Source organism: Ostrinia furnacalis, unplaced genomic scaffold, assembly GCF_004193835.3.
Source record: "Ostrinia furnacalis isolate ACB-3 unplaced genomic scaffold, ASM419383v2 OfSCF0388, whole genome shotgun sequence".
Lineage (NCBI taxonomy): Eukaryota > Metazoa > Arthropoda > Insecta > Lepidoptera > Crambidae > Ostrinia > Ostrinia furnacalis.
The window spans coordinates 153,345-175,271 of NW_021130627.1; the positions used below are offsets into that span (position 1 = coordinate 153,345).

A 21,927-nucleotide genomic window follows, 5' to 3' on the forward strand; every position below is an offset into this window, starting at 1 on the left:
TGCTTTTAAAAAATCGTTAAAAAATATAGTTTATAAATGCCGAAAAATGTTTCAAATAATTGTAATCCACACTAATTTACGCTTCTAAATAATATATTAGAACCACCCTGTGATTAANGAAAAATACTATTCAAAATAAAACACACGTGTTTGTTGTCACGGCAAAAACCACATGGCCGATATTAATTGATTTTAGTTGTGTATCGCTGAGTGTTGCCATTACAGACATTCAATAAATACTTTACGAAATATGAGGGTGGTACAATTTACCCGGCGGTACAATATACCGAACTCTCCCTTATAAATGCTATTGGACAGAACGTAACCTATTTTGTATTTAATGATAGAGCTAAGTAGGTTCAGAGTTACTAGATTTTGTCCTAGTTAATATAACGACGAATAGATTTCTACAATCTATTTCGAATTGCTTCACTAATACAATAAGAATATAACTAGACAAGAACAGCTTATCCTTCATATTATTACACACACGGTCAAAATCTTTTGGATTGGTAGAAATCACGTTGATTTCGACATAGATAATAATGTCGATTTAAGATTACTGTCTGCGCCAATTGAGTTTAACAATCTTGTAAACCAGTAGCCGACTTACATTGGCACCGAGATTTATGTGGCTATGTTAATTAGGTATAATTTTGAACAAACTATCAAAATGTTTCTTCGACTGAGGCGAGGACTGAAATTTTTAATTTAAAATTCTATCTGCTGTGGAAATTATGCCTTAATTCGCCATGTGCCACATGCAAAAAACTTCCAGCCGGTAGTTAAGGAAGTTCGCCGCATAAGCATTAATTTTATTAGCTTTATGCCAAGCAAGTGTTTTTGCAACATAATGAGCTAGCTGTTCCTCCACCGGTTGTGGTAAAGAGGATTAGCTATCCGTACGAGATAAATGAGTTAGTTTATTGCTCAAGCAAATCCTTATTGGCGGATTAAACGCGTCTTTGAACTGATATTCTTTTAGAGAGATTATTTTCACAACATGAGCTTTTGAAAATGTGTCAGAGATTATTCTTTGTATTCAATTTATCCTACTTTATTTATTTATTTTTTACTGGGAAAATAAAAATCTAGCAAAGCCTCAATATTGTGTACTAGCTTTTGCCCGCGGTTTCACCTGCGTGAAATTTAGTCTGTCACAGATCGTCATAAATTATAGCCTATATTATGTTATTCTGGGTTAGAAACAATAATACTGTAAAGTTTCATCAAATTCCGTTCAGTAGTTTTTGCGTGAAAGAGTAACAAACATCCAGACATCCAAACTTTCGCATTTATAATATTAGTAAGATAACAATCCCCCTATGCCCAGGGCCGAATTTATGCCAAAAATCCACTAAATATTATGGTAGAGTCGTTGTTACAAAGAAATACGGTGTTAGAAAGAGATTAACACATGATGATCACATCGCTCATCCTTACTCACTCTCTAAAGTCATTTGAACATAACTACAAATCATGAGCCAAGCAATGCGACATTTATTGTTTCCGTAATTTATGTGGAATGGGCCCTAATATAGCATAGTGGGGGTAGTTTAAGTAGGTTGGTTGTAGGTGACACTTGTCTTCAAACAGAGAGGTCGATGTGTCAAACGTCAAGAATGCTGACCTCAGTGAGGACTGTTGTAAATGAGGACAAAAGCCTCCTCCGCTCCTTCGAATATTTGACGATATTATGGTTCGTTTTATTAAAATTAATAAGCGAAATCTTCCATCACCAAAAGCGAATTATTTACTTCAACAACTTTGTATAACAACAGCCTTTAGTTGGTTCTTGCCTTTGGCCTGAATTATTGTTGAATAAAACATAAGATAATTATCACTTTGAACTGTTAAAATCTGCGTAATAATTTTGAACCCGTCTACAGGCTTCTGACGCTGAAGATAGAGAGGTTTGCCACTTACAGCTTAAAATTCATAAAATTCATTTATTTTTGCAAATAGGCTTTAAAAAAGCGCTTTTACACGTCCCAATATTAACCCTACCACTGCTTCGGGACAATAAATGGGCCAGTGCTGAGAAGAAGCAGCGCAAGAAATTCAGTCACTATTGTCAGCCTCCTTTTCAAGGTTTTACAGTCTTTATACTTACATTTTGGACCTTTGATTATTCTTAATCAGTCCATCTGTTCATCGGACAGTGGTCAATTTAATAATCCTACTATATCCATCTCTACTATTCATATAACTTGTTGTTTTGCTCGGCTAACGAATTACTTCGCCTTTTCTTATTTATGATAAGTGTCCTCGATACGACTACAGTGAGTATACCGAAGTAGGGAGCGAGGAAATTAAAATACTAAGTCAGCAGTAAGAATAAGGATAGTGGGAACAAAAAAGTTGTAATGTATTATTTTCTTTTATCCTTAATACATAATGAAAATCTCTTGTTTTGCTTAGCCACCGTTCATTCGTAGAGTTAATGTAATAATTCGATATTCTACTCAGCAAATCTAACTCCCTTCATCTGTTAGATAGCATAATACCCAGATCAGATAACTAAACTGAGAAACATGTTTGGGGACTGCTTACCTACATAAAAACCGACCAAGTGCGAGTCGGACTCGCGCACCGAGGATTCTGTACCATTGATTTATGAAATTAAAATTATTATTTTTTATTTAAGTTATTAGTATGAAAGATTACGCGGTAATAAGCGGTTTACGATTTACGAGGTATTAAAAAACCTACTTACTAGATTTTTTTTGTATTTATTTTTGCATCAATATCATATAATGCGGTTCACAGAATACATCTACTTACCAAGTTTCAACAGTATAGCTCTTATAGTTTCGGAAAAAAATGGCTGTGACATACGGACGGACAGACTGACGGACGGACAGACAGATAGACCATGACGAATCTATAAGGGTTCCGTTTTTTGCCATTTGGCTACGGAACCCTAAAAAGTGACTGACGAAGTAAGTGTTAACTATAACCAAAACAAATCGGAGCTAATCATTACTTTTTGTTTTGTTTAATTTACACAAAATTTTGTTCCTCATAACCAAAGTAGCTATTCGGTGGTCACTTTTGTTAAGTAAGCAATAACCAAACAATTTTTTAGTGTATCTGAAACCGATGAAACTGGGCGTGAATTTAAAATTGTTAAGTTTTTTCTGAATATTAACATTATAAAACGTTCAACTGGCTATGTTAACCTGACTTGGTACAAACTGAGTCTGACTGCAGACAGCAGTTAACCATGGTTGCCTATTGACTGGGGTCTGAAATGCCTAGATTGCATCGCACTTAACACCAGGTGCGATTGCGGTCAAATACCTGCCTTGTCTTGCATTAAAAAAAAATGGAAAACCGTTCCAAAAAGTTGTTATCAAAGAACTTTGTGTTTCTTAATCGCGATGCTTTTCAATTAGAAACACAACTAAGAGGAATAATAGGGTAAAAATAAAGCCAAGTTTCGATTGCATTGATGACAGTCGGGGACGTGCGGTGCTCTGTAATTGGCTCATCGTATCTGTATTCATTAGAGAACGTAAATCGTGATGAGCTTGTGGAGGAGGATAACTTTTATTCGGCATGGTACTTCAGGCTTAGATTGCCAATTGAATTGGAAAGTAATTTAATTCCTTTTCATTCTTTTCGGGTTGGCAATATAAATAAAATTATTGGCAAAACGAGAAAAACGAACACGAACGAACGAGAGTTGACAAGATCACGATGGCAATGATCAGATAAATGTATTTGAAACTAACCTCTTAGAATAATTATTTACCAAATTATTAGTTTTTAATGTATCAATCGTAGGTTAAACTTTTCATAATAAGTAATCGAATCACGAAAATCAAGACAGATAAGAGTAAATTAGAACGAATACAATTCCAAAGGTATTGTGATTTCGTTAAATGCAAATAATGCAGAAGCAACACAAATTGCAGCGGTCGTAAATCAACCGAGAAGTATTAGAGGTCGCGCGAGCATTATAATAGCATTATTTATTGCGAGGGGCAAATGCTTGAACGACTTGGCCTGTTTTTTTCCGTGCGATGGATTAAATTTATTCATGATAGAAAATAGTTTTCCTCTTTGCTGATCTTGATAATGTTTTGTATTTATTGAACCCTATGGTGTCGTATTTACTTTTTCTGTTCGTTATTAATATTAATGAATGGCACATAGCTTAAACTTAAACTACATTATTTTTTATTTTAAAATAATATAAGTTAAGAAACATTCTTAAAGCTGTCTGCTTCGTAATGAAATAAAAGCCATTGGGAGTTCTAAACAGAGACATTTTTAATCTAATTACGTGAATTTAACATTAGTAGAGTTCAGCTAATTTGTCTTTACAAATGGAAGTTAAAAAGTTATACCCCGAATCAATTTAAACTTGGACGTTTCTGAGATTTATTTTATTTAAAAATGTTTTAAAGAATTTATCGCTGTCTGAAACTTGATTTAACTTGAAGGATTTTTAAATTATTATTCCAAATGCGTAGATATTTAGTTTTCTATGAAAATCAGTCTATTAAAAACTTGGTTCATAATCATAATATTTCAACTTCCATTCGTTCTCTCTCGAGAAAAAGAAAGAAACCAAACAGTGATTTGTCAATTCTTGATACTCTTACCTGATAATCTATTTGCCAGATTTTACTCGACCAAATACTACCTTCAAAAAAATAAATAACCGCTTACTAGCATGTTAACACCCTATAACCGAACATGTTAACACCATATTTTAATTTGTTACTATGCTACAATAGCACATATTTTATCCTTTACAAAAAGAGCCGTCCATTAGGGAGCGGGCATGCAAGGCTTATCCCATTATTGTCCATTGCAGCCGGTATCCAATACTGAGTGTTAGTGTTTTTCTCGTTTTTAACAGTAGTCTAATAACCATATAAATACACTCGACATCAAATAAATCGCACCTCCCGCGACAAGCATTTTCAAACGTATGCATCCCCACTTCCCACCAATATTGGCACCATTTAAAAGCCTAGTTCTAAGCTTCATTTCATTAAAGGAAAGGTTTTTACTCCAAAAATGTGTCTTTAGAAGGATCCAGAGTCACTTTCTTAAAAAATTGGTAGTAACGGTTAAGCCAACATTTATGGCTATAAAACTGTTAAGTTGGGATTAATCGCTATCCATCTGTTAAAGAGGATACGTGAGATCATTATTTGGTTTTATAACCATAAAAATTGGTCTAATTGATCCCATAGGTGGGCCCAAAGTGAGGTATTTTTTCAAGTCACATTTTATGGTATATAATATTAATCATTTATTAAGAAATGAAATGTGTTTTCCTTTAAGGATATTTATTGGGCTTTCAAATAACACCAATATAATTGGGGCACCATGATTGTGTCAGAAGAAAATCGTTAAAGTTCGCGTCGCGGAAGGTGCGGTTTATTTGATGTTGAGCATAGTTTAATTTTGTCAGATATTAACTAGGATCATTGGTGAGTGGCCTTGGACCGTTATTAAGGAAACGGCCTTGCCTACACTTAAGCCTAAGTCTGACAAGACTTACGAACTAAATGTAATCACTCAGCAGCAAATGTTATTTCTCTTATACTAGTTCTGTCCCTAAGCCCATCACGACAAGACTGTACATGATTAAATTAAGAAATAATAATAAATAAATATCTTTGGACATTTTACACTGCGCTTCTAGTCCCAAACTAAGCAAAGCTTGTACTATGGGTACTAGACAACGGATATAAACATACTTAAATACTTTTTTTTAAATACATACTTATCTATACTTATAATAAATCTGTAGAGAGGTCAATTCTGTACATGAAATATATTTTCAAAATAACTATCAGGGGGTGATTAGTGATCGATACTGAAGCCAAAAATGCAATCAGTAAAATTTTTGTCTGTCTGTCTGTCTGTCTGTCCGTCTGTAGGGGAGACCTAGGAGAGTTGTGACAGAGGTGAGTTGTGACAAGGACGATTTCTCCTTACTTAATATAGTTAGGAAGCTGGAAAAAACGCTTGTTTGTCGCTTTTAAGACGCTCTTCTTGACTAAGTACCTGCGGGTGGCGCAAGAGGTACGGTTACGTAAATATGACGTCTGTGTACAAAAAAATGCGAAAAGTAAGTTTTTCGTCAAAATTTTATTTCAATTTAAATCATGTTTTAGTATATGTGCACTGTTGTATTATTTTTTCTCAAGTTGCATGGTTATTCAGGTCTCAAAATGTAGCACTGATATTTTGTGTGCACATAGTGTTTAGAAAATAAAAATTATTATTCGAACCAAGTCGTCATTTTAAACACCTAGGAGAGTTGTGACAGCCTGTCACAACTCTCCTAGCTTACTTAATTTTTCTGATGGGCTATTTCCACGATGTTTTTAGATGTTTTTTTTTGTGTGTCAGTAGGTTCATAATTTGTATAATTGCCTGCTGCTACTTTTTTGATTCTGAATGCCTAATAACTATACAGGGTGGAAACGATAAGTGATCTCACTCGATTATTTCTAAACTATACAAGATATCGAAAAACTGGTTATTTATCTTGAAAATGCTTCACGAGTTCTTTCAAACGGTACCAATAATAGGTTACAGAATTAACTGGATCTATCCTAAAATTCAATGTTTTCAGGCTCCATACTAAATATATGCCAGCCACACAATATTAGCAGTGTTAATTTTTTTTATTCAACTATAAACACTTAAATTGAACTCCAAATTGCATTCTTATTTAAAATTATTCATGAAAAACACTGGTTTTAGGCTTTTACTTGCTATAATATCATCAAGACATGAGTGCCATGACTGTGGCAGTACTAAATGTATGGAAGCCGGAAACATTGAATTTTCGGATAGATCCCGTTTATTTGGTAACCTATTATTGGTACCGTTGGATAGAACTCGTGAAGCACTTTCAGGATCAGTAACCAGTTTTTGGATATCTTGTATAGTTTAGAAATAATCGAGTGAGATCACTTATCGTTTCCACCCTGTATACATGAATGCCATATAGAGGAACTGCTTGCTGGAGTCGAAATATAGGACCTGGCTTATGAAGTGATTATGTTAAAGAAAATATATTAAGTGACTATATTAGCTAAAAAATATAATTTAAAAAAATCCAGTGTCGCGGAGAAAAATGAAAGCTGTAGAAAAGTGGCTCAATCTGTGTAACGATATCCTATAACTATTTGTTTTAATTGTTACTAAAGGATGATTAAAGTATTTTTTTGCTAAAAATCATATTTGATTGAGTATTATGGTATTTTTATATCTAATAGATGAAATACAATGCTGTCACAACTCACCTCGGTACCTGTCACAACTTACCTCGGTGCTAGGAGAGTTGTGACAGAGGGAGTGGTCTAAGATTTTGGTGATTTTCTTAGAAACCCTAATACTTTAGTTAACTTTGGTGATTGGTTTGAAAACAGAAGGAATGGCGCTACATTAATTTGTATGATTCATAGCTGTGGAATGTTTTTTGAGCGAGATATGGCCCCTAAAGTAAAAATTGTCACAACTCTCCTAGGTCTCCCCTATGTTCCTTATAGAAACAAAAACTACTCGACGGATTTTAACGAAACTTGGTACAATTGTTCTTCATACTCCTGGGCAGGTTATAGTATACTTAGGAATTCCCACGGAAACAGGAATTAGCGGGAAAATCCTTTTGTATGAATAATCTAAACCGCTTAAGTTAGACGCTTGATATTTGGCATGTAGGTACCTTAATAAACTTTAAGCTTAGTTACAACAAGGAATTTCGGAAATTCCCACGGCAACGGGAATTAGCGAGAAAATCCTTTTGTATGAAAAATCTAGACCGCTTAAGTTAGACGCTTGTGGCATGTAGCTACCTTATTAAACTTAAAGCTTAGTTACAACAGGATATTGTAAAATTCCTACGGGAACGGGAGTTCGCGGGAAAAAACATTTGTATGAAAAAATCTAAACCGCGTAAGATAGATAAAGGGGGTAAAACGGGATCCACGCGTACGAAGTCGCGGGCGGCCGCTAGTTATACATAGAAAACATCCAGTCCAATACAAAAAAAATATGTTCATGCACACAAATGTTTGTACTGTGCGGGAATCGAACCCGCTACCTCCGGAATAGTAGTCCGTTTCGAACTACTACACCAAACAGCCGACGATAGAAGTGTTACTCATAGTTATTACAATTATTAGCGTTAAGAGTCGCATCTCAAACTGAATTTTTAAATAACTTGAATTTATTGTCTAAGGTGGTTATCGAGCCCACGGCCCTTGGCTTGTCAGGCGACTGCTTTTACCATCATAGACATTGGGCAAAACCCCTTAGACATTTTGATATTTTCAATGTATTTTTACGTGTATCACACCTTTTTGGCAGTTGTACAAAGTTATGTAAGCACGAGAGTTCGTAATGAAGAGGAACACGAGGCGTTATTTGTACAGAATAATAACTTTATGCGATTTCGAAACATCTATTCATAGCAATCCTTTATAAATATAACTTGAGTTTCGAACATAATTTTGAACCCGAACCCTTCCTTTGCTTCGGCCGACAAATCCGCTTTGCGAAACATCGCTTCAGTATTAGCGAGAGGACCCTTAACTGCAGCCCAAATGTAACGGTCCAGATATTAATTTTATTATCATTTCAGATTGAAATCAAATCAAAGCAAATATTTTATTTTCTCAAAACATGATTCACATATTTTTTTATAGTATTGTCTGAAACGTTTAATGCTTAATTTTTTTTAGCAGACCGCTCTATATCATACTATTCATTCTTAAATACAAGAATAATGTAGACTTTAATAAAATTGTTTTTTTATTTATTTAAGGCACAGCTACAGAGAACAAACAATAACAATACAATTAACACAACAACATAGCACAATATTAAGTCTGAACTCCGATTAGAGCCAGGCACAACATTTGTCACGGTGAATGGACGAGAGGTGCGTTAATACTTCCTTTCAAAGATACTTAATTATCTCACTTTAGCCTTTTAAATGGGAGAATTAATAGGCACTTATATGGCAGGTATGTACCATCCTAGACTGCATCTCACTTAAGATCAGGTGCGGTCAAATGCTTGCCTTGTCCTGCATGAAAAAAGGAAGGACGAAAGAGAGTTTGGTCGAAATGATCGAAATGTGCTGGCTGGTCTAACATCGGCAGTATTAGCCTCGACTCATAATCTGTTGAATTCTGTTGGCATTCAATATGGCTGAGCGGATCAAGTGATTTCATCTCCAAACATGGACTATTTGCCATCAATTTCGAAACATCTTTTTTTCTTTCGATATTGGGAAGTTTAACACATGAAATGCTTGGTATTAAACGTCATTTGGTTTTAGCACAAACTTATTAATCCCGCTTTTATACATCACTACGTCGGTAAATGTACTACAGAATTCTACTAGAATGATATAACTAATTTTCTTTCATAAGCCTACTATTTATAAATTAGTTACTGCGCATAGGAGTGCCAGCATAATATTTATAATATTATACTTTATTGAATTTTATTAATTTTTTTAGGACAATAAAACGTTGTTCAATTCAGAGATAAAAATATAGAGATTTTTGTACACAAATAAAGACTTAGTGTAAAAGGAGTAATACTTAGTATTCTTTGATATTAGTCTGAATACTACGCATTACATAATATTCAGTCAGACTATTCTAACCGGAAGACGTTACGCGTTATGAGGGTATCTAGCGCTAACGGAATGTGGACAAACGTTGAGAGGGTCGATAACAATAGAGTTAACGGCCTTAATGTACCTTAATATTCGCTCAATTTAACGCTTATCCTCTGTAAGAAATTTTATTGAATGACTGTATTTTGACACTGTGTTGATTTTTATTTTTGTTATAGAAAGTAAACAATATAAATATAACAATAAGCACAGTGTCAAAAAGCAGGTACCAGCTAAAAACCGACACTTTGATCTAATAAATTTCAAATGCAGTCAGGAGTAAAAATTGCTAAATTTTTAGTGGTTGCTTTGTGACAGAAATAAAGGAGAAGTTGAAAGCACCGTGATTATAAAATTATAGGTAGGTACTATGTACTTACTTGGCCTTTCCACTCCCATGCGCCCCTCGCCGCATCCGCGTCTGTTCCGGGTCTTTGACGTGTAAAGCACTGCCACTACTTTGAACTTCGCTGCATAACTTGGAAACAAGTATTGTCTTATGCTGATTATTTAAAATTTTCAACAAAACAGCTTATTTGGTTCTCAAATCTCATAGTATCAGAATTTAACGGTTAATGTTTTTTTTTATTTAATCATCGTATTGTTTCGTTACTAGTTATTCACTTTACAGCTAAAAACTTTACAATAATTTCAATGTAAGTTGGAGTCACATTCACCTACCTTCATAAAATCATTAAAATACCCTTCTCTATACGTGTGAGGTGAGTAAATAAAGCTGAAACAGGCGTACACAACGATTCACGTAGACTATGAAATGTTTAGCAACCACTAAAACTAAAGTTACATAAAACCAAGAGCCCTTAAGTCGTCGTTGGGCAGGAAAACTGTACAGTAGTGTTGTAGACTCTGCGGTACGCGGATTCGATTATCCCAAATTAATGTGCCTAGAGCTATTTAGATCTCAGATTTTTATGTAATTTGGCTTATATTATTATTTACAGTTTTTTAGAGACATCGTAAGAAAACAGTTATGAACCACTAGCTTTTGCCCGCGGTTTCACCCGCGTGAAATTTAGTGTCACAGATCAGCATAAATTATAACCTATATGTTAATCTGGGTTACAAACAATAATAAGTACTGTAAAGTTTCAACAAAATCCTTTCAGTAGTTTTTGCCAGACATCCAGACATCCATACATCCAAACTTACGCATTTATAATATTAGTAGGATTGTGTTTTCGTGCCTCTGAACATAAATTATGGGTTATATGGCAGCGGAACACCGCAGCGTAATTTAAATTTCAGTTATTCATCGGCAAAACGGGACTATTCCCACCTCTCTTTCCCACCGCTGCAACTCCTGTGTAGCCAGGATCTACAGCTTGACCGCCACAAAAACCCAACCAATAAAGGTCAAGTTTGTCCCGGGGGAAAGTTAAACTGTCATTGGACCCGTAACGAAATTAATCAGAAGAACATAGGAGGAGTTCGAGGTTTATTCATCGGCAGTCTTGGAAATTAACTATGTCCTACTCTGAGTTTCAGCTAATATTAATAAAAAAAATTATTAAAAATGGCTCTGCGATTTGGACCTGTGAACTAGACAGGCAAAACTACTTTTGAATTTTTATAATATTATCAGTGACATGACATTGCAGACTGTCGACATTGGAACTTCACTATCTTCCAAAGGCCGTAAGGGCGATAAAGGGATGCGACGCGCGAATGCTTAAGTGTTTTAGTACCACGATCGTTGGACGTGCTGGCACTAAATTCAAATTCCATGAAATGAAATTACGATTATTATAGTGCGTACCTACCTACTGTTAGTTTTTTACATATTACACCTGGAATTTTGTTATACACCTCAATACACATGCAGTAACAATTTTTATTAATAAGTGAAGTTCTTTGGCAAAAGGAACGCTAGCCTATCTGAAGATCTTGTGTTTCTGGGATACATAAGCTTCTGTATAAGGCCTATAGTGAGAGGCCACATTTCCGCGCCATAAGTCATCACTGGTAACACACATTGGTTGTAGACTTTCGTCTTCAGGCACTGAGGTATTTTGGACGAAACGATGTTGCGTAGTTTCCCGAACGCTGCCCAGCCGAGTTGGATTCGACGATTGACCTCTTTTTCGAAATTGGACCTACTTAGCTGGATCGTTTGTCCAAGGTAGCCAACCGAATCGAAGACCTTCAGTCATAGTCCATGAACGCCAAGCATAGTGGCAAGTTATACTCCTCAGTCTTCTGTATAACCTGTCGCAGCGTATGCACATCCATACGTCTATGGTACTATAACTTTTTCGAAATCCGGCTTGTTCGGGAGGCTGCAAGATGTTTTTCAAAGACAACTCCATCACGTGAATAGCTTCCTCAGTATGCAATTAATTTCATTTATAGACAGAGAACGATTTCTTGATCACGTACGGTACAGAATCAAACCCGAAACAGCTACGACCATGAAAGCAACAAACTTCAATAATTGAATTTCAAATTTACGCCCAATTAAAGTTATCTGAATATTATGAACGTTTAAACCGACTCAATCTGCCTAAATGTGAAACTTTTAGGCCTGTTAATATACGTGTAAGGAATGAATAGGGCCATTTTCGGTGCCTACATGACAGAGGTTTGATCAACGCATACGGAAAGTTAGCATGTTGGTAACTTCGTTAATTTATGTGTTACTTAGAAGGTGCCACGTTATAAGCTTTGGAAAGCCCCCCCTGTCTCACGCCGCACTCCAACGCATACGACTCGGAATGTTTGCTGGAACACTTTACACAGTTCGTCTGATTTGAGTACCAGTACCGAAAGATATTTAGTATCTCCACCGGAATACCCCTGTCCTCCATCTTCCACCAGAGCACATCAAATCCTCAAATGCCTTGGAGAGATCCAGAAAACAGGCGTAGAGCGATGTCCTCCGGCTAGTTTAGTATTGGACAATATGCTTTTCAGTATTGCGCTTTCAGTAGATAATCCGGGTCTAAACCCAAACTGCGCGTCTTGTAGTTTAATAAACTGTTGCAAGCACGAATCAAGCAGACTTTGGCTACCGTGGTGGCAAGAGGCATAAGACGATAGTTTCCCTTGTCTGATATGTCCCCTGTCCTTTTCTTGACTATTGGGTACCTACCACTATAGTTTTCATTAAAGTTAAATGGTTCAAGTTTAACTCGGCCTTTGATTTTGAGTTTTAGCAAATAGTATAGTCAGGATGGAATAATAAAATTCCATATATTATAATTCTTAAATAAACAAATATTTAATTCGAAATTAACTAACAATAAGTGACATAATTATTGCATTTCATATTAACTTATAAAACTCTACTACCCACAACAAATCCTCATTCACTCCGAGTGGTAGATACCACTCGAAGTAATGGAGAACAATTATCTCTCCAGCGTAGTTGTAGGTGATGTGGCTCAAACAAAACGTGAACTTGCTCGCGTCATACGAGTATTCCTTACGTCTTTCACTATTCTCATTATCCATGCTATAGATTCTAATACAGTCAGGTTCATAATCAATATTTAGCCAACGCTGAAAATTAAATATTAATGAAGGTTTTTAGGATAAAGAGGCATAGAGTGAAGAAGCAAACCTATACAGGATGTCCTAAAAAGTAGTGTCAAGCCGAAGCCAAGAGGTAGAGCATCACTAGGGCTACTCAAATCACCGTGATTTTTGATAGTTTTAGAGTTATGATTTTTTTTACAACATACAGGATTTTAGTTTACATTCGTGTTATAGATGTAAATAATTTTGAATCAGCTAGGCCTAGTATTCATCTAATAATAAAAAAAACAGGCTTGTAACTTAACTATTCGCGCCACAGTGACCAAAAAAGGGCTTAAGCACAGAAATAAAACAATCATAACTCGAAAACTACCTCTGGGCTTCGGCTTGACACTACTTTTTGGGACACCCTGTTATAGAAACGAAAGGGTAAGGGTATCATTATTATTAAAGAATTAATAATTATTTTTTTAATGTGCATTTTTTGGTTTTATTTTTTTCTTAGAATTTTTGTCTTTTCTTTTCTTTTAGTCTTTTCTAATTTTTGTCTTTTTAAAATCCACCGCAAGAAAGAAATAATCATCGTTCAGCCAGCCAAATGACGTCCACTGCTGAACAAAGGCCTCCCTAATGATATTTTTTATTTTACCGTGTGTTACAAAATGTAAAAAAAACTTATGACTGAATTCTCTAAGTAGGTACTTGAACATTGAAGCACAAAATAATGAGAGAACAGATAACAGCTATCCTACAAGAGCGTAAGAACAACGCACAAAGACAGCGGCTAGGTACAAAATAAAGCACACAATCCAGGTTTATTCAACCATTTTTAGGGTTCCGTAGTCCTGTCAAGGAAAAGGAACCCTTATAGTTTCGATATGTCTGTCTGTCTGTCCAAGGTTTTGCTTGGAAACTATTAGCACTAGAGAGCTGTAATTTTGGGTAGGTATGTATTATTAATCACGCCGACAAAACGGTAGAATAAAATTAAAAAAAAAAAATAGGTTAGCTCCCCTACATTTGTAATGTGGGGATGGATTTTTTTTTCATCTTCTATCCCATCGTGTGGGGTATCGTTGGATAGGTCTTTTAAAATGGTTCCGGGGTTTCTAAGACTATTTGTCCATTAGGGTATCTGTTTGCAAATTATTCAAGTTTAAAGTGCCAATTTTTGTTTGCGTGCTGGCTTGAAAAATCTGGAATTTGTAATAGGTAATACTGCTTTTCATGAACTTCAGAAAAACTATAACGGTTAAGATACATCAGTTAGTTTAAAAGTAATAGTCATTTGACTCATGTATCATAAAATTTCTTAACCAGTAAAAAATCCTTAGAAGAAAATATGAAAAGTGACTTTAGATGAAGTAATTGATAGCTTCTGAAATATATCAATTATTGTGGTAACGATGAACAACTACGAAACCCTACACTGCGCGTGAAACGACACGCATTTGGCCAATTTTTAAACTGTGATTATGACTTACTCCAAGAAGCACGTATGGTCCATACCCCACATAATAATGAAATACATCATGCAGAACTTTGTCTCTCGTGGCACACTGACCAAAGAAATATTCACTGTGGTGGTGCTCTAAAAATCACACGGGATAGTTTAATATTTTTATATCCTAGGCAAATTCAGCGAGCGCGACAGCAACATAATAATTACGCGCGAGCAATAAGGATGGGTAGCTTGGGGTTATTGGACAAAATTCTACGTGCTCACGGACCAGGCTTTAACTGAGAGGATGGTGAAACGTGATCGTGGCGTGATTAATTTGGATGATTTAAAGTCCGACCAAACCAACGCGTGCAGACCGCGTGCGCGTTAGCGATGGCGATCAGACGTAATCGCGTTGATCGCCATCGCCATCGCGAACCTTTACTACTGTTGAATACGGACGTCATGTCATGACAGGATCACAGACAAACTGATCACGCCAGAAATCGGCCGCGTTGCGCCGCGCTCGCTGTTTGACATGGCTTCACGTAAACAAATACTGGAATTAAAGGTATTCTCGGTCGGTAGTCGACCATTTGGTGTAGAATCCATAGCTCATGACATGAGCTCTTATTATACAACATGCTCCTTTTGTTTTCCGGAAATTTTAGGGGTATATTCTATAAATAAAAACTAGTTAGAGTCTTAGGAATATGTGTTTCTAAAAGCATATTTTTGAAGATATTGTGGATTCTACACCAAATGGTCGACTACCGACCGAGAATACCTTTAATTCCAGTATTTGTTTACGTGAAGCCAGTGAAGCTCAAAGCACAGACAAATTATTCAAATACTAAAGTACATACCTGGTGAATCTTTCATGTTTGTGAAAACAATACTGCCCAGTGCTGTATGAGTTCTGTAACTCTGTATTTGAGGAGCTGTAAGTAATTTCTAAATTAACATGAATTATGTATGTATGACTGTAAAATTAAATGCAATGANAAAAAAATTATAAATGTATTCATCATCCACACGTACTCATCATTTCAGCCATAGGACACAGCCGAGACTGTAAAATTAAATGTAGTTTAAAAAACTCCTCAAAAATATGCGTTTATTGAAATAGTCACCCTTATTTAATTCAAAACGAGTACTTAATAAAGTTATTAAATTTGAAGGTTAAAACTGTCTTCAATACTTTAAGCATAGTAAAAACTTATCTTACCTGTAAATTGTAATAAAATTATTTGCAGGAAAATGCAATTTCTTTCAAAACTCATAATAAGTATCTACTCGTTAACTGCAACGTGCTTTCTTGCAAGTATTAGAAAATACTAACTCGTGATTAAATAATCATTCTGGTGATATTACTGTTTATTTATTTTTATTAAAACAAGTTTATAAACATTCGTATGTTTGCAAACTACATATGTTTATTATGATACTTTCTGCAATTCCGACACATCACCTTGAAATAAAATATTCTTCTGTGTATTTAATAAAATATGTTTTGCTTTAATATTTACTTAGTTATTATCGTCTTCAAGTAGGTCATTCCATGCTTCTATTGTTACAAAGTGGAACCGCCAGGATTCTAGACGTCTGTGTATAAAAGAAGTAGGTAAGTATTAAGCAACAACTAACGTTTATAATTTCGGTTTTAACTCCGTGAACTAATTAATTTGAGAGGTACTTACTACAAGTACCATGTTAACTAATAGGTACATCAATACTTCAGTTAATAAAATGTTGTAGCTTTAAGAGTCGCATCAAAAACTTAATATTAGATAACTTGGAAAAATCGAATTGCCTAAAGTGGGAATCGAATTCCGAACCTTTCGCTTGCCGCACGACAACCATACTAACCACTTCTGGTGACTTCTTTCTAACTGTAACGGGTATTTAAGTATTTGTTATTTCGATGTTTTCCACAAATAGGTACCTTGTTATACTCGTAATATTATAGTAATAAAATGTCTACTGCTCTTTTACTTGTCTCCTTCGTCGGGGTTTATCTATCTTAATATACAGGGTGTTAGGTAAATGGGTATATGAGCCGACACTAGCCCATGTTAACATGGGCATATAAATGGTATGGTGAAATCAGAAAATTAATATCTTCATTTTAATTATTTTAATTTTCATACAAATCGGATTTTATAAAATTTATTTTTGTATGAAAATTAAAGTGATGATATCAAATTTCTAACTTCACCATACCATTTATATGCCCATGTTAACATGGGTTAGTGTCGGCTCATATACCCATTTACCTAATACCCTGTATAAAAACATTTGTATGAAAAAATCTAAACCGCTTAAGATAGATGAAGGGGTACAACGGGATCCACGCGTACGAAGTCGCGGGCGGCCGCTAGTCATTCATGAAAATGTAACTATCTTCATTTCCCACTTCCCACCAGCCGCAGCAATATTTCTGTCCGCACCCACATCCATTTCTGAAATTATTTTTCCAAATAACATTCTGATGGTGCGAAGCAATTATTTCACTCATTTCGGATCTCTCCGTAAAATTGGAGCCGAAAAATTAAATATCGGATGTTTACGTAATATCAGCGAAAAACTTTGCGTATTTACTCTAAAAGCTTTCATATACTGCGGTAGGTATTGACATTACTGACCTATAAACGCAAACTTACTGAATTCGGAATTTATTATAAAAGAAGTTTGTATTTGTTTTTTTAATAATAATATTATTATGTTTATTCTGGCATTGTGGTAAATCTCAGTACCTACGTAGTCAAAAATAATCACTACATAATTATAAAACAAAGTCGCTTTCCTGTTTGTCTGTCCCTATGTATGATTAGATTTTGATGCGATTTTTTCAGTAGATAGTGATGCAAGACGAAGATTAATGTATACTTAGCACCCGTGCGAAGCCGAAGCGAATATTTTCGAAGATTCCATTGTACGTAACGTAGTCTTACACTGACTCCTTGGGTCAGAAGGGTTTTATTTCTAACTTAAATAAAATCGAGTTAACACGTTTGAAGTATTCCAATACTCATCATGGCCCTTCTTTTTGAACATAATTATGTACCTGGCTACCCACCCTGTATAAACATTTTGTTTGAATTGGGGAATTTTCTAACAAAAAGGACACGCTGCGACAATGACAAATAACTGGAAATTAAACTCGTTTTACGGTTGACAAAGCGACCATAATAATTCAAAAAAGGATAAGGTTCACACAAGTTACTATGGTAAAAGAAAAATACTGTCATAATAACATCCAATACGTCAAAATTTTATGACGATACGTCAAACAATTTCCTGAACAATGAAGAAGTTTATAATAATGTTTTATATTTAACTTGTCGCCTAGCTAGTTTATTTGACTCAAAGTGAGTCTCCAAAAATGACGGATAATTTGCCATTGATACCAAGAAAAGGGTTTGTGACACAGTCTTTATTTCACCTCCGCGCGTCGTCTCGGTCATGGTTTAACAAATTTTTGTTTTAACTTTCTGGCTTGAGAATTGCACTGGAAGCTTTCAGCTGGAAGGCATTGATTTTGTACTTACAAATTTTATACGACTTGTTTATAATTTAAACACAATCGATTGGTAATACACGTTCAATCCTTAGCCCTTTGCCACACTGGCGGCTTTTCCAATGTGGTAGCTCACAGCTTCTTAAAAAAATATTACCTTTACTGCCTGTAAATTTTTTGGGGTAAAAAACACGACGAAGAGACGTTGGGAAATAACTAGATAGTATAGATAGGGTAAGCAGACATCATACATTTTTGATAATTGGTAGGTAAGTATTATAAATCCTGACGTAAGATTTAAAAGTACGGAAGTAGCTACTTCTGTTTACATATTCAGTTTGCTTTGCCGTATCTTTTTTGTGCACTGTGGAACGTGCGAGTTAAATTAAAAAACTTTCCGCTGCAAGATAGTTTGCAAGGTTTTAAATATAACACACGCGTACAATCTCGTGAAGAAAATTTTGTTATATTACTGAAACTTTGTTTCTACACTTTATCTACTTAAAGTGTAAATGTTATTTCTCAAGGGACATCAAGTGTGGCATTCAACGACAAAGAGTTTGAACTTAGTGACCCCACGCACATGGCAGCCTGGCTGTAGCAGCCAATACGGTACATAAACATTATTTTCCTACACCGTCATAAATGTTGGACCGGCTAGCAGCCAGGCTGTCTAGTGTAAGGCCTCCCGCCTTATACTTTGAAATATTTATTTTGGAAAATCTACGGGAAGAGATTTTCAAAATAATATTGTTTAAGATTGTTATTTTCAGAGCTGTATGTGCTGATGTCCGACCAGTCCTCCGAGAGGTGTTCCGGGAGCAGGACTACCTCCCTCCGCTTGCGGTCGAGAAGGTTACGAAGCCGCTATCGGATGCGGACGAACCGTTACCAAAGCAAGCGGAATGGGTAAACAATATCATGTGATTTTTAATTTGATTTCATCATTATTGTTAGCTGTGTGTCAATTTTATAGGTGTTACACCAGAAAAGCTATAATTTATTGACTTAGTAAAGCCCGGTCTGTGAGCACGTAGAATTTTGTCCAATGACCCCAAGCTACCCATCCTTATCGCTCGCGTGTAATTATATTGCTGTCGCGACTGTTCGACGGGACGAAATTGGACGGGATTGGACGAAATTCTACGTGCTCACAGACCAGACTATAGTCATAGTCATGAGTAGAAGCTAAGCGACAGCCCATACTGGGCGAGAAATAGCCACAAAACGCGCCGCGCGAGTCTCATATAATATTATTAGCTTGTCGTCGCGACATATCGCGGAGTCGTGTGTGTTTGCGCTGTCGCTACTCGCTAATAAATGTATCGCAACCTCACGCCACAATCACGTACGTAGTCGGCCGTTGAACTTTCAAGACATCCTAGTTTCTACCACAGAATAAGTAATAGTACAGGTACAGAAGGATTACTCCGCAAGACGATTTAAATAAATGCGAGTCTTGCTACGACGCGATACAGTGGAATTCAGCTCGCACAGCACTACGTACCTACAATTTTATTCACCTACAAGTTTTGTCTCTTTCTATCGCGTGCCTCTGAACTCTTCTTACGCTGTTAGGGTTGCGGTCTAGCGACAAAAAAATTAATCTACTTATTTGTAATGAGGTACGTATGTAGGTAAGTATGCATTAATTATGGAAAACCTTGGGAGAGGCCTTTGTCCAGCAGTGGACGTCATTTGGCTGAAACGAACGAACGCATTCTGAGCAGTAGTCATAGTAGGTTAGGTTCCTATACTATCCTAAGAATTATTGATTACCTACATAGCCGACATACCTTTCAGCATCTTTGGGAAGCGAAAAAAAAAGATAAATCCGGTAGATTTCTTTTCGAATTTAAACACCCGAACGCCGCACAATATTTCTTTCTCTTTATGTCCATTTTTAAATAATACTTCGATCATAGAATTATAATCATACTAAAACGCAAGCCAGCGTCCTGACGGGCGAGCGCGTGACACTCGACTGATATAATACCCGCCGGCGGGGCGCTTCGCTGTAGGTAATTATCGGATGTACCACGCGGAGTGAGCCAGACCTGATCAAACATATTATTTCCGTTCCCAATTTGAAACTAGCACAAAACTTGGAGGTAGCAATCCGAAGTCGCGAGGCTCGTAATTCCACAAACTCCCTGGTATTTCAACACTTATCTGGATTAAGTTCGCTTTGTACAATTTCTTTCGCTCCTTTGTCTTTATTCAAGGCTTAAGATCTTCATTCGCTGTGCTAGTAATTCCTAAAGTTTTATTAGATTAAAGGGTTTTGTCATTTTGTGAGTTTCTATTGTGTGACTAAATCAATTCGAGATTCCCAAATGGTGCATTTGGAATTCCTTTAGCGTCAATGGATCCGTTAGCCAATTGATTTTGAACGATAAAGTCCCTTTTCTTCGTGACTCTTTTATAAATTGATTGCTCGATCTCATTTGTTGTGAAATCCATTTGCCGGCTTTTTTGTTTAAGATATTTACGTCCTCCTAAAAATAAAAAAGTTTGAAATCGGATGGCATTATCATAAGGAAATACACTTATCAATCCGGAACCGGATCGTCACCGTATAATCTCGACTCGGTCAGTGTTCTTTATTTGAAACTTTGTATTGTAATGCACTCTCATCCGCACCGTAACGTAAACGCCTAGCCTCGGTTGACAGCGCGGCGAAAGGCGATATGGTTTTGATCCCTTTCCGGGTTGATAAATGTGCTATGACCTTACCCCGTAAAATTTCTGTGTTTATAAATCTTACGCTCTTCAGATCGACAAGTACTCGATCGAGTGCAAAGAGATCTGGAGTCGGGAGTACAAGTTGAAGCAGGACCATGCGAAGCGCGTCACCCGACAGCCGCTGCCGAACATATACAGGCTGTCGTCGCCGACGTCTGACAGCGACGTGTCGTCGTGGAGGCAGCAGCACGGCATGATATGCCGAAGAGACCTGATACCTGCGATAGAACAAGATGCTGGCCGTTAGTATTTTGTAGCTTTAGTGGGAAATGATCAGTTTCTCGTTCGTATCAGCCGAAAGACGTCTACTGCTGGACAAAGGCCTCCCCCAAGGATTTCCACACAGACCGGTCCTGCGCCGCTCGCATCCAGGCACCTCCCACGACCTGAAGATCGTCGGTCCAACTAGTTGGAGGCCTGCCCCACGCTACATCTTCAAGCCCGTGGCCGCCACTCGAGAATTTGTCTGCCCCAACGGCCATCGTCTCTACGAGCTATGTGCCCCGCTCACTGCCACTTGATTTTAGCAATTCTGCGAGCTATGTCGGTCACTTCTGACTGCTTTAGTGGTAATTAATTAATTTCAATTTAGTTAAATTTGATTGATTTGATATCTTGGGAATGTCTGGTACGACAGGAGTCGCTTTAAAAACATTTCAGATAAGAGAGCAATCGTTATTCAGTTTTGTGAATATTCATTACGCATAGATATTTTTATCGTGAAACAAACAATCAACTAACCGATTTGCTCTCGATATAACAACAAATAACCGCCCCGAACTTATCGAAGGAACAAACAAAACAAAAGGGCAAAGCATATAATCGTTTCCATTTAGGGCCATCTGAAAAGGATACTTAATTAATGTGTCCTACATTAAATTTAATGGACAGAAGGGTATTTCAAAGGGATTCCTGATTATAAGGGACGTAACATGAGACAACATTAGTTTGATTGACAGGTTCAAAATATGTCGGTACCTCTGTCACATAAATTCGTGTTTCAGATACCTCGCGTGAATAAACAGTTCCTTCCAGGTAATTTTCTGGAGAGCAAAG

At 36.4% G+C, this 21,927-nt stretch overlaps 1 protein-coding gene across 1 annotated transcript in view; it reads left to right on the top strand.

Annotated features, from left to right (window-relative positions):
• Positions 1–21,927, top strand: part of LOC114361989 (uncharacterized) — a 184,111-nt gene that overhangs the window by 29,620 nt on the left and 132,564 nt on the right. The window contains exons 2-3 of the mRNA XM_028317225.1: positions 18,900–19,035; positions 20,903–21,113. Of these exons, the coding sequence (XP_028173026.1) occupies positions 18,900–19,035; positions 20,903–21,113 (347 nt within the window). The remainder of the gene's footprint in view (positions 1–18,899; positions 19,036–20,902; positions 21,114–21,927) is intronic.